Source organism: Topomyia yanbarensis, chromosome 3 (genome assembly GCF_030247195.1).
Source record: "Topomyia yanbarensis strain Yona2022 chromosome 3, ASM3024719v1, whole genome shotgun sequence".
Classification (NCBI taxonomy): Eukaryota; Metazoa; Arthropoda; class Insecta; order Diptera; family Culicidae; genus Topomyia; species Topomyia yanbarensis.
Genome location: NC_080672.1, coordinates 28,348,924 through 28,363,618, shown reverse-complemented (window position 1 = coordinate 28,363,618; position 14,695 = coordinate 28,348,924). Strand labels below are relative to the sequence as shown.

Here is a 14,695-nt window from a genome sequence, read left to right as displayed (position 1 = left end):
TGAAATAGACGGTCATATGTTAGGATTCCTGGTGGATAAGATCCCCCATCGCATTGTTTACCCTTTGTTTGTGCTGTTGGCCTCCTGCTGCATCACCTCCAGTATTCTCTTGCAGGCGCTGGTACAGTTCTCCGGGTTGCCGTAGATCGTGATCGCCTTCTCCAGCGAGCCCACGTTATCCTTGCGGTGGACATCGACGCGCGCCCGGCTATTCTGGGTGATCTGTCGTATCGTGCTGCCCTGGCGACCGATGATGGCACCGACCATCTCGCTGGAGACCAACAGTCGCAGCGGAAAGTCGGTTTGACGTCCTGGACCACCACCGGACATACCGCCGTACTGTGAACGGGTTCGCTGGCTGCGCCGGTTTGCTTTGCTCTCGAACAGCTCCACCAACAGTTTGGAACCCTCGAAATCGATCCCGTTCAGGCCGGATACCGCTCTGGAATGGACGCAAGGAGATGGGAGATTTTTGGATGATTATTTCGACCTTTGGTAGTGTCTTTGGATAAAAAGAATGATACGTTCGATGCCAGAAAGAGCTAAATATTTTTCTCTCAAGGATTACCCTTCGTTAGAATTGGTATAAGATGCGCTAGTATTCTTATTGTGACTATCATGTTGTACCTCAAGGAAGTTATTCTAAAGCGCTGACAGATCCTTTCCTTTTGTATTTAACGTATATGGTAGCGGCCAAGACGGTTTCACCACATACTGATGAGACTAACGACATCAGTATGGAGCGGCCGTCTTGGTCGCAACCATAGATGTGAAATGTATGAATTGACAGCGGTAGGAGTTTGAACCTGACTCAGTTTCGGGGCAAAACGGTATAGGTCGAAACGTTGATCCTAGCTGACAAAGAGTTAATATACAAAATGTTTTGATCCATTTGTCTCTTTAAGGAGACAATTATTGCAAAACGAAAATGTTAACACTGGTCAGAAACAACCTAATTATAAAAGGAGGGCATCGTTCTAGACGCATCGTGTATCAGGCTGACAAATCATGGCCACCTGTGATTATCCCTGTCCCATGTCATGGACAGACAAATATTACACGACAACAACTCTACGAGAGTTGGTGGACAAACTCACCTCTGTGCCTGTTCGTGACTCTCGAACGTGATATGGACGGTTTGCGTGTTCGGGTCCTTGCTGGTGACTGCGTCGCAGTGTTCAACCTTGCCGTACGGTTTCAACAGTGGCTCGATGTCATCGAATTTTGCGTGCTGCGGTATGCCACTGATTACGATTTTGGCAATGTTGCTGGAAAGAGATCACAAGCCAAAGAAAATCGAATGTTAGCGAATCTTAGTTGTTTCAATCGGAGAATGTTGTTGTGATGGATAGTTACAAGATCAGTTTGAGCTGGTAATGTTAATTAGAAACGTTCTTCAAGTTATCGAAAGAATATTTTTTGGAAACCTGACTGGTGTGGTCTTTATTTGTATCGGGCTCTTACCAAACAGTGGCGGCGCGAGGTGTTTTGCCGCTCGGGGCGAAAAATTAAATTTGCCGCCCCTTTTATAAGGAATTTTCATAAGAGTTCGATTTTTTTCCATCTATATGAAACAAATATGATAAAAGTACTAGAAAATGTCTACATGAAAATGAACTTTTTCACATTTTATTGTCACTATTTTTTCATGGCATAAATCGCAATAAATTTCCTAGGAAAAGGTGGCGCTACGACTCCGCTCACATGTTCGCACCGCGCTATTGGTAGGATCCTCTATAAAATATAAGATATTAGTTGTAATTACTCTAAATATAAAATCAAAGTATGAAGTGCAAGATCGCGAAGTACTATAAAGTTCCTATTGAATACATTACAATAATTAAAAAAAAAAAATTAACGTGTTTTCAAAACTTACATATATAAATGCACTGATCAATGAATGGGATAAAACATTTTAAAATATAATTCTTGTGAATTACTGCCGATTAACCATGTCTTTTTTTAAATTCTCTAGCTAAACGATCAGAAGAACTTTATATACCTTTAACCCCATTAAACCCATCTCTATCTATAACTATAAGTTTAGGCTAAGGCAAGACTAGCTTATAAAATCAATTATTGAGATTATTAAATTTCATTTGAGCGCTAGCATAGGTATTATTCGTAGAACTGAAGTAATTGCAATTTGTCTAGCCAGATCCCGCTGGAGCAGTGCTGCCAAGGACAGTTTCTGTTAAGGGCGTAACATAAATTTTTAATATATTTATGATGGCTCGAATTATTATTGAAAACTGATAAACTCTATCAATTTAGACTGTCTTCGACTACCTTTTCCATATAATTTGATTATTATAAATATTGTAGGGGAATTGTATTGAGCATCGGATGGTAAATTTTGAGTAATTTGCAGCACTGCGAAAGAAGAACCTAAAACAGGTTTTTCATGCTCCTTGATCCCCAAAGTTTTGATAAAACATTGTTTTGGAGCCGTATTTGCGCCAAGGAAAAGTCGGACATGAATAGTGATAGTGCTATTGTGATTTTGTACTTTTCAAGTGACCTAGAATAGGTTGTAGATCTCATCAAATGCAATTCAAAATAATGTAATATAAAATTGTGTATTCCCTCAAAATCTTGATATATTGCAAAAAAAAAGTATTTTCCGGACCTTGGCCGCTAAAAAAATTCTACACTGTCATTTTTTAACCGATTTTCAATTTCTGTGTTCTGAAGAAAAGACTTTTCCAACGGTATGCTAAGTTATGTTTTATATGTTCGGTATGCTAAGTTATGTTTAAATACTCTGCGGGTTTGGGACAACAATCAATATTTTGCGATTTTTTTTCATGAAAATTAGGAAAATTACTCAACATTCTTAATTTATTAAAAAAATAGTTCTGCATTTAACGATATGTTTATTTCCACATCCGGTTAAAAATGGTAAAATTAATTTTTGTTTCTCCAAATTAGATATTTGCTTGCATGAACTCTTAAGGGATTAGTGAGGCAATGCGTGCACTATGGGATCCTATAATCATAACATCCGTTGTTTTCCCTAATTTTAACTTCAAAGTTTACACACATACTTTTAAATGTATACGTAATCGAGCAAAAAAAAATCGATTCTTTGAAAAAAAAATTATGAAACCGTCCCCTTAAAAGTTCATGCGAGCAAGTTTATAATTTGGAAAAAAATCAATTACACTGGCATTTTTAAACTGATTGTCATGAAAAATACCGCATAATACTTTCAACAAAAGAACATAACAAATGACCGCCTAACTTTTTTTTCATTTCGATTATAGAAGTTTTAACCTTAAGGTCATTCGCCTTTTCGGGTTAGAAAAATCTCTTATGAAAAATTTCTAACCCTATATGCGGGGTCGGGACTCGAGCCCAGGTCCGCTGCGTACAAGGCAATCGATTTACCAACTACGCTACGCCCATCGCGCAACTAATTTTTTAGACCCGAGAAATAGTTTTTTTTGCTATAAATCAATATATTAAGGGTATATTAATTTGATCAAACGTAAGTTTGTATTGTATTTGACCAGACCTGCAACTTTTTTCTGGATCACTTGAAAAGTTACATTCTTTTTTATTTTGGGGTACCGTGTAATTATTCATTATAGTACAAGAGTCGATAAATTTTTTAATAGTATTTGTAGTATTTTTATACTAATGACAAGGTCGCCGAATGGTGAATACTTCCCAGTATTCGCCAGCTTCTAGCTCGTGCCTCAGCTTTGTAAGAAATTGCTTATCACAAATTGAGTCCTATATGCTCCCAAACGTCCCTAGATGAAAGGGCGGCCAAGATGCGCCTGTCATATTTTTGAATTTGCATAAACAAACTAACAATCGTCATCATTATCTTAGTGACCTAGTGATCGAACAATCCGGATAATCCGAATCATAATTAAATGTATTTTAGATTTCCAGGTTTTTCGATCATGGACCGCCAGTTCCATGGACGCCCACCGCATGCGCATCGCTAGCGAGAGCGGGGGATGTCTCGAAGTCGACAATTTCTTCCAGGTCATAACTTTAACAGTCATTCCGCACTACAAGCCCAGTTCACTGTAGTCTGCTAAGTATACAACCATGCTGATAGCCTTCCGATGTCAGCATGGTTGTATAGTTGGTACCGTTGGAAGTTCATGTGTCTGCGCTATTCTCCATTTTCTACTGTGCTGCCGGGTATTGAACGCAAAATTTTTCTCAAAACAAACCGAGCACTCGATATCTCGCTTCCTACAACATCCATGCCTCATAGCCGTACAGAGCAACAAGGAGTATCAGCGATTTGAATAGAGCAAATTTTGCGCGCATCCTTAGGCTGTGGGACTTTAGCTGACTACGTAAACCATATTCGCAGCAGCAACATGAATTTTTCTTTCGCGGCTAACATCGTTAACATATGTCATACGAATTTGTTGTAGCGTACCCCATCGATTTCCACCTCGAACCCAACACGACTGCACGTTCTCTACCAGCTACCATGTACTTTGTCTTGTTAAAGTTTATAGTCAGACCGATTCTTGCAGCTTCCCTTTTAAAAGGCAACAATGCCTCTTCCACTGCTTTGCGATCAACGCCAATGATGTCGATATTGATCGAAATTCATTTCGTTTAACTGAATCGTATGCCGCCGTGCAATCCACAAACAGATAGTGAGTCCGCAAGTTGTATTCCCGGAATATATCCAGAACTTGTCGCATTTGGTCCGCCGCTTTGATATTCGCCGACAAATCATTCAGCCAACAGACACAGTCTCCTCAACAGAACACGAGCAATGTACTGGATTCTATGGTGTGGCAATGCTACATTGCTCTCTCGCTCAATTTCTGTAAATTTATTACGTAATAAATTTCGACCCCATATATTTTCCATATATCCACGTGCTTTACAGAGACCGAGCGAGAGAGCAATAGCATTGTCACACCTTAGAATCCAGTACATTGGAACACGAGGACTGCCTTATAGGCGGCACACAGTGGGGCAGAATGCAATTTTCTACGCTCAAACCCTCTAGCGCCCTGGGTGTGTATCCTAGAGGATTAGTGTCTTCAGTAAAGGATCTTGGATGGATATGAGCATTAACAACTTTGGAATTGATCTAGATAAGTAGAAACTGATATAGATCAATTCTATCTTTTGACAGAGGCGTTCTATTAAAAAACTTTCTTCGGCAAACTTGTTTGTATTTATATTTTTTGCATAAGTACCAAAGACACTTTTGCATTATAACCTATGTAGATGGCGCTACATGACATTAACAAAATACTCGAAAATTGAATTTTAACATTTTTTTTTATTAAAAAATCTCTGGATTAAAATATTTTATTCCAAAATCTTCGAAAATATACAATAATAGAAAAAAGTTTCTAAGAGTGATAGATATTATCATGACATTTAAAGGGTGTTTTCATCATAAATATTTAAAAAAAATGTTCCCCAAAATTTGTAATAACCCACGAAGCGGCTAGAATTTTGTTTGTGAGGAGTAGAGACCTTTAACTTTATAATTACAAAGAGAAATAAGTGAGACAAGGTGGGGCTACAGGTACATAAAATAAGGAAAAAATAAATAATTCAAGTGAAATAATTCTAGTTCGCTTGAAAATTGTTGAGTAATCTAAAAATAGCAAATATTTTCTTGTTTTTGAATTCAAATATAATATTTCGGACTGAGAATAAATTTATAAAGTAATTTCTAAAGTAATTTTATTCAAACGCCGGGTGCATCTTGTCTTCCCAACGGCCTTATCGTTTTTAAGCTCACGGATAATCTTCCGTCTAGAAATCAGTGAACAAGAAATGTTGTTTGTTTGTTATGCTGGACCAACGTACCCGTTATACGTAACAGGAAAGGAAACACCTTTGCAATGGAATTAAAAAATTGAAAACACAAAGTATATTTTTTAGTTAGAGACATTAAAAGACAAACAAGCTGTTTACCGAAAAAGTTGAATAACTTTGTAGCAGTTGAGATTTGACAGTTTATGTAGAATGATTTTTGACGCCAAATATGATTCTTTATCACCCCTCGAGAGATTCTGAACGATGAACCAAACACCCTGTATATGATAGAGCTTCCTGGTTTAATTCCAGCAAATTAGTCTGCATAAGCCCACAACTACAAGTGCGTTCGGAAACTCATCTCAGTTGAATCTTTTGAGACTGATGAATATGTGTATAGTTTTGTTCGATCGCATCCGTTAGTCCCGATCTCCTACCTTTTTAATCGTCCATATATGCGAAAATAACGTACATTCAAGCGTTAAACCCGCACTTGATTTTTATCGAGATTAATGAAACTTGAACGATTATTAAAATATTAAAATTTGTTGAGCAGAAAATGCCGCCCCCTGATTTTGCCGCTCGGGGCGCTTGCCCCCTTCGCCCCCCCCCTTAGCGCCGCCACTGTTACCAAACAACTTTCTGGGAAAATACTGTCAAAAATATTGAACTCATAATGGTTGAAATCATATTTAACGAATCGTGAACATATTGTTCGTTTGGAATATATACTTACTGAACTAATTCTGGTTACCTCTGGCGTCCCCTAAGGTTGCCACTAGGGGGCTTTTTCTTTTTATCTTATATATAAATTACATTTCTTTTATACTTAAACGGATAAAAGTGCTTGTATATGTAGACGACATAAATTTATTAATGGAAATAACAGTTAAGTACTCCAGAATGAAACTATTCTAATCCGTACGTGGTGTATTAAAAATCTTCTACAACTCAACATAAAATAATTTAATTCAATAGCGTTCAGTAGAACGTCTGATTCCCAATCAATAGACATATATTTAGGAAACCAACTTGTAGAATAACGCAAAATTATACTAAATTTAGATATAATCTTAGACTCCCAGCTCATATTTGTGGAACATTTCAATGCAATGATAAACAAAGCTAATAGTATGCTGAACTTTCTTAAACGTTTTAGCTATAATTTTGAAGCCTCACAGTTAAACCATTGTACGATACATACGTTAGACCAATTCTGGAATATTACAGCGTCCTATTGAGTCCATACTCTGCATCAAGAACGCATTGAATCAACCCAAATACAATTTCTCTTATAAGCACTTCCTAAGTTCGATTGGATCGCATTTCCTGTTCCATCATATGAGGCACACTGCATACTCATTAGCATACAAACACTATAAGAATGCCGCGAATTTGCAATGATTTGTCTCATTAACGACATTATTTCCCAGTGCGTTCAATGTGCATCATTACAATCTCAAATAAAATTTTATGCACGAGCCGTCATTTAAACTAGCTCTTCAGTTAGGAGTGCTTTATTTTCCGCATTTTGAAACGGTACAAAGAAACTAGAAAAGTCGAAATTTTAAACACTGCAAGGGACAAAAATGGCGATGAAACGATTGTTCAGTTCGTTTACGGCAGTCATGGCGAAAACAATTACGATCGATGGTCTGTAATTACCGCCGATTCCACCCTAAGCGAAGAAATCCGTCAACGTGACGCACCTTGTATCGGTCGGATACAGCCGAGCGTTCATATACATAATCCTGGCGCCGGGTTCTAGCCGTCCGCCGGTTTTACGTGACCGGAAGATACAACAAGCGCTAAAGTGGAAGAAGGAAGGCAATTTGGCGAAATCCTTTCGCACCTTGAGTCGGGAGGTTAATATGACCTGCCAGACTGTTAACAAGTATTCGGCCATCATGGATGTTGTCATGAGGAAGTGGAAGCCGAGGCCGGTCGTGTCAGAGCGCAAACGGCCACCTAAAATCTGCGGGTGAAAGTGCTCGTAATTGTGATTATTAACGACGAGGCGTACTGACGCTCGACAGTAATGACTAAGAAGGGACCGGCTATTTAACGTCCCCCAGAAAGAAGATGAGTAACGAGTACATTTCCCATGCAAAGTTCCAAAAGAAGGTCTTCTTATGGCTGACAATCAGTGCGAAGGAAACGTTGAAGCTGATCTTCTCTTCTTCGCAGCTTGGGGCCAACGGGGAGGTGCACAGTACGAAGGGTTTACTGAATTTGCGGCCTGCAATAGGAAACACACGAAACGGTCCGTGGAAGAAATGGAGCGTTTGAAGATCCCAGTCGTCCCCAAGAAGGCCAACCTTTCAATGTGCCCCAGCAGCGTCTAATTGAAAATTTCTGGCAGACTTCCCATGGACATCGACAAGTTTGCATCTTTGTACAAAATTTCAAGCTCGCGTTCAACCTCAAACAGGCTTCGTCTCGATGTACAGGTTGGCCTCGAACATCGTACCCAAGCGAACGATGTACAAACTCTAGTTCAAACATCCGTGTACGTACACCGGGTGCGTACACGAGAACGAGTCGCACAAAGCAAAAAGAGTCAACACTAGTGATGATGAGAGTGAGAAAGAGAAAACTGGTGCCACGAACCTGTGTGTACGCACACCGTGTACGTAGATGGGGTTCGGTTGTGCAGGCGAACATGTGCACGTGTTTTGGCATGAAATAGCGTGTTTGAGTTTGTACACGAAGTGTGGGTTTAATATGAGCACAGCACCAGAGCGAATATTGTGTACGATGTTCATTTGAGAAGACTGATTTCTAGGCATACCAGAAGCGGAGAAACTATTCGAACAATTTCGTGGCGAAGGTCGAATAGAAAATGATCAATAAAGCAACTAAAGAGCTGAAGAATACACTAACATCTTTCTTTTTGACGGTTACGGCCAAAGTTCCGGCCAACTGCTGTAAGGCCGTCCGAAAAGAAGTGGAGTCGTTTTTGTGAAATCATAAATTAATACAGGAATCAGTGAAAAACTTGTTTTGTTTTGGGATCTTTTATCGTTCCCATCTATCTGAACATTGTCTCGTTTTGCAAGCGTAAAATTGTTCAGTTCGGTTGTTTTTTTGTGAGACACCCTATAGCATTTTTAATCTTCGACACACCCTGTAGCATCAAAGTTTGTTCCTGGAAGCTATGCATTCTCTATTGTAATAGTTAAATCTTACTGTCAAAAAATATCAGTTTTTCACCGCTCTAGAAATATTAGAATCTTTAGCCTTCAAAAATAAAGGCTTTTGCTTATATTGCTTTGATATCATGGTTAGGAATTTACAAATAATCAAAAAAGTATTATATTTTTGAGAGTTTGAAGAAGAGTATGACAATAGTCATCAAGGAGCTACTCTTTTCAGAAAAGGTTGCAGAAGATGACAAACTTTCCGTTATATGCATGGTTTAGGGTCGTAGGTTGGTATTCTGGCGGCATTAAATAAAGAAATCTTCCTAAATAATTTTGCAATAAATAGTGATCCTGGCAAATACGCAGATAAGATTAGCTTTGCTGGGTAATATACCAACGGCCGGCTGTTTGCAGATCAAATTGCCTTGGTTTAGAAAACATAGGTTACTTTCGGAAGCCGGCTGCCTAGAGTATAAAAACTTAAATTTAATCGAGATCTTTTGTTTTTCGAAAATAATTGGATAAACTATACTTTACAGGTCAAATCACTTGCTTGGAACAAATCATGGCCCCAATCCACCACAGTTTGGGTGGATTGTTATGAACTCCTACTTACCATTTCCTATGCAATTCTTATTAGATAATCAGTAGTGCATGATGCAGTCAGTGTGAAATTCGCCAAAGTCCTCATCATAACACAGCACAACGTATTAAAGAGAAAATTGGGTAAATACACATTTGCGCGTGAAGGGCACAAAATCTATAACTATATTAGTTATTGAATATGCGTTACTACTTCGTCTCATCAGAATTCGACACTAACTTAGTACCAGGACTAAGCAAGCACCTGAAACACAATTTGAGTAAACCGCTTTTAGAGCTAGCGTCAATCCAGCGCTAGCTTAGTGCTGGTTTTAAGTGTTGGAGTTAAATGAGATGAAGTCAAAACGCAAATTCCACAACTGATCCATTATTTCCGGTTTTCACTAAATACATAGAGAATCATGACTGTAAAACTCAAGCGAAAAATTGTGAAGGCATTATGTTGCAAGTCTTACAAACCTACTTATCGAACACACATAAATGAAAGCACTTTTCACTTACTATACGATAAGCTAAAAATTTGGCTTTGTATTAATTAAATATTAAGTAAATTTAGTTATTTTTTGGCCAAATACGTATACGTAAAACTATAGTCTTTAATAGATATGTTATATAAAATTTGTTTATTTGGCACGATTCATAGCGATAGCACAAGGAGTCAAACTGGTGAACGAACCCGATGCAAAAGGACACAATTTGGCAAAACTGACACGACGAAGGTCACACGAAACAAGAGCGATGTAGAACGATGTAGATGCTTTATTATGCTCCTTCTTGCAATCCAGAATTCCCACTGACTGAAATATGAGGTCTTTGAAATACCCAACCCAATTTTTCAGAAGATTTTCGTATGTCAGTAGCATTTGGGTGATTACTCCATCGATTTCAAGTGCTTTTGCAGGTACGTAGATACGATATGTACTGTAAGGTGTTCTTATTTGCCTGCTCAAGGTTTACTCACAGTTACTCTTAGTTTATCTGGTCAAACCTTAACTATATCGATTTCGGCTATCTCGTTGTCGTTCTCGCGATATCGCGATGATAACGAATGCTTTATTTATGGTCTGGAAGTAGACCACGAAAGAATCCATCGAATTGTGTGGATATTTCTTGTGCCGGATGATATTGGGTTTATCGATCTTTGTTTCGCCAACCGGTTGATCTTTTGTGGAGGAGCGTTTGATTTGATGTTCTCTTGAATCGAAGGAATTGTTGTTAGTGGAAGACAGTATCATGCGGTTGTGCGAACACTACCAGCTACTGCTCTGGCAGCATCAAATACCTGATGAACAAAGTTTGAGCTCAGTACTTCTAAATCAACAAACAGCACTATCATCGAACAAACAGATCCCAAACATCACGGATACACAGTTCTGCTCCATGAGATAAACAGACAAGCAAAAAGATGTAACAGCGAATCCCAACACATCGACAACGCTGGCAGTGTATACTAGTTCAACACTCGTGTGTTTTTTGAAAAGGGCCAATAAGCATACTGTCAAAATTGACTTTGAGAGGAAATTTTGGACAAGCCATTCATCGCCGATTATGAGTCACAGCATAAAACGAAAGTGAATACTTTTCTCTTTCATAAAATGTTCTCGGCGAGTTACTGTTTGTCCGGATTTTTTTTCTCAAAGTGGATTTTGGTTGTATGCTAATTAGCCGTTTAAAACACGCGTGAACAGTTCGATATAAAATGCACAAACAGTTCCTTTAGCAGCAACATGCAATATTAAGAAAAGATTCCGAGAAAGAAGATAACAAAATAACAAATCGTGCATATAGGATCTTTTTTGTTTATATGTTAGTATTGTAAATTTAGAAAACACCCATGACACAGCTGTCTGAGCTTGCGACAACTTAACAAAAATCGAAAGACAGTATTTCCCTTGAAAAAGCCCAACATCAAAGGCCGAAACGTCAGGCTACTATTGCTTTGCTTTTTATTGACTGGGACAACAGTTTAAATTCCTCATGATTAAACCACATCAGTTGTCAAATACATAACCTTAATTTCTTAAACTATGGAGCTTACAATGATGTTATTCTTAACATTTTGACTGTGTGTAGTGCCACGTTCCTGGTGTGATGAAACTGAGCACAATGGGCTTCCAACGTGGAAAAAGCCCCATTTTGTTTTTCAATGAACATTCCACTTCGCGCATTCCACTTAACCAAAATTGTATTGGTGAATCCCCTTCAGATTCATTCATTTTTGTTGCTTACATATCTTGGTGCTGGATCAGAAATGACGATTCTTTGGTTGGTCGAGTGTTTGCAACCGTGAATTATTATTTGTCATTGCATTTTTTGAAAACTCAATCGATTCATCTTTAAGTCGATTCCTAGCCTCATCAGGAGTCTTTGATTCAAATCGGACAAGTCTAGTTACCGAACCAGCGTGTTCGAAGTTTTTATGGGATTTTCGACAATTTACATGGAAGAAGTGTACTAAGTTTGCATTTTCGCCGCAAATTAATCAAACATCCTTAGGAGAAGTTATTAAACTTTTTTAGGAAGAGAGTTCCGACTCAACTTTGTATGTGGCGTAACCGAATATTATGTTTGCAACTATTTTAGTACATGATATGAGTCATCTTTTGACTACAAATTGTTATTCCATATTTCACCGCATAGAGGACGCCAACGTTAACTTTTTAAGAAAGAGAGATAGAATGTGTAGAGGTTCACAAGAATTACTGGAAATGGCTTGTTCTACAACTTTGTGGAAGGCACCTAATTCCCATCCCTTTCCGTTGAAAAGTTACTGTTGGCGCCCTCTATGTGGTGAAATGTAGAACCAAGGTTTCTAGTTAGACATGATTAAAATTCTCCCAAAAGTACTATTCAGCAAAACCTAAACCTCTTTATTTCGCAAAAAAGTAAAGTTTGTGGGAATCGACTAGGCTGATTAACCACCATGTGTTGCTAGGCGCCATGCAAAGTTAACTCAGCCATCATTTCATTAAAAGCTTAATACCTTCTCCCAAGTAGATTTGATTGATTTGCAGGCTTCGACAAAGCTGTAGACAAATAAATTTCTTATTTTTACTTGCAGTGATAAACTGATTCATACAATGCCACCTATCGGTGAAAATGCAATTTAGTGGGCTATATCCATGTAAATTGTCGAAAAATCTCAAATGACATTTATTACTTTAAATACGAATATTATTCCAATTCTATTGAAATAATTAGGCTATATTTTGAAATTTTGAAACTTGTAACCCGTCAGGATAACAATTTAGCACTGGGAGGAAATATACCAATTTTTGCTTACTCTCTTTGTAGAGTGTATTTGTTTACGTAAAATTATGTTCACCGCTGTTCGGTACCGTTCACATTTATTTGAAATTTTTATTCATTTTCGCGATTGTGTACGGTTTAGTTCGTGCAGATTGGTTAGAAAATTTTTGTTGTATGTTTGTGAATAAATAACGTGGGGCTTAGGTAGGTTACTGCTCTCCTCTTGCTGTTAAATTTGTTTGCTGGTTATGCTGCAAGGGAGATGACAGTTATGCGGCGGTGTGGTTTCGTGGTATTGGTTGTCTTGATCGAGTGCAGAAGGCGGTGACTGTGAAATGAAAGATAGTGACGAATCACGGCAGTGAACAGACACCCAGGATAATCCATCCTTTTTCGGGACAGTTTCCCATCACCGGAGCCGCGCGCGTGCGACGGCAAGTTATACCGTCGAAAGTGCCGGTCCGTGGTTCGAGCACAAGTAAGTATGGAGTACTGTCGCTTCCTCGGTTAAACGCAAAGGAATCAAAACACCGACCGTTCTCACGAGTCTAGCTCTCCTCCACAGTCAATCGCCAAGGAGAACGAAGCAGGGTGGACAAAGGTCCCCCCTGGGAAATGCACTGCGGTGTCTTCTGCGTTCGCTTGCGGCCAGCAAGTCGATCCGGTGATAGTTCGCCGAAGCCTCTAGGGAGGTTCCAACAAAGGATCGTTGGCTGCTATAACGACACCAGCAGGAGAACACGGTCGTCTAAGTCACGGACGGTCGGAAAAAACCTTCGCCTTCCCGCCATCGTCAGAAGCAGCTGATCAACTTCATTGGTAAAGTGCGGCAAAGAGATTTGGTGGAATAAAAGTTGGTAAATTTATTGGTTTATTTTGTTTGTTTACCTTTTTTGTTTATGTGCGAAAGTCCGAAATTCTGACAGAATCATCTAGACCGCCCTGATAAAAGTGTCTGCCGGGCATACAAGAACCCGAGTAGTGGGCAAACTGCTACTTACAAACTCTAAATTACTCTTTGTGTTTTTCCATGCATATTTTTAAAATTTCAAAGTGATAAGTTGGAACCATCTAGTTTGCTTTTTCATAATAGTCAAAATTCATTTGACCAGTTCTATAGAATCGTTTTATTTTTTTTAAATATTATTAAATACTATTGGCACAAATAACTACTAATGGTGGCTTGAAGTACGAAATCATGCGATTCCATCTAGGCGCGTGACGCCAATTTACGAAACCGTTTCTAACCTAGATATATAGCAACTGCTTTCTCTGACGGATTCTTTTATGAATGAAGCCGATTGCATTTCCTGTTTACATTCAATATTAATGCTGTTAGACGACGTACATATGTACATTCGTATAGGTACCAAGAACAGCATTATGAGCTAATTCGTTACTGGGCTTACTGAACTGGAAGTCAGCCCAGTGAGGAAGAGGGGCACAACCAACAACGTACGTACGTACACACTCATCGGTCGTACCGGAACAGCTCATCAATTGCCCTACGCCAAGAGTATAGTCTCGTCAGCACATTGGAATGTCACTCGTCAACGCCGGTCGGAGGTACTAGATCATGTGCAAATATCGTTCGACTAAACTTCACTACTTATTGTACCGTACCCTAACACTAACACAAACACTGATTTACATGGAAATAGTTATGAATGAAATTCTTAATTTAGACAGCGTCACCGGCGGCGTCGGCGGCGGCTTGGGCGATAAAATTGTGGTGGAATGTAAGAAAGTATAAAGCCGAATGGCAGTTCCAAGAACGAGGTTGTAAAATGTTTAGAACGTTAGCAAATCGGCAGTTGGGGCCCAATCAAACAGTGCGCTCCCGGATGCATTGTTATGTATGTACACACAGGGTCTGTTGGTTACTTTCATTCCACGTCGTAGCTTACTGTTGGTTGCCAGTGGACTTGAAACTGTGC

General features: G+C 38.9%; 1 protein-coding gene across 5 annotated transcripts in view; it reads right to left on the bottom strand.

The window, feature by feature from the left end:
* The window catches only part of LOC131693518 (insulin-like growth factor 2 mRNA-binding protein 1), a 221,535-nt gene that overhangs the window by 18,732 nt on the left and 188,108 nt on the right, over window positions 1-14,695 (bottom strand). For all 5 annotated transcript variants that reach the window (XM_058981417.1, XM_058981415.1, XM_058981416.1 and 2 more), the window contains 2 exons: window positions 1,098-1,268; window positions 62-442 (listed from right to left, as the gene is read on the bottom strand). In XM_058981417.1, coding sequence (XP_058837400.1) covers window positions 62-442; window positions 1,098-1,268 — 552 coding nt within the window. The remainder of the gene's footprint in view (window positions 1-61; window positions 443-1,097; window positions 1,269-14,695) is intronic.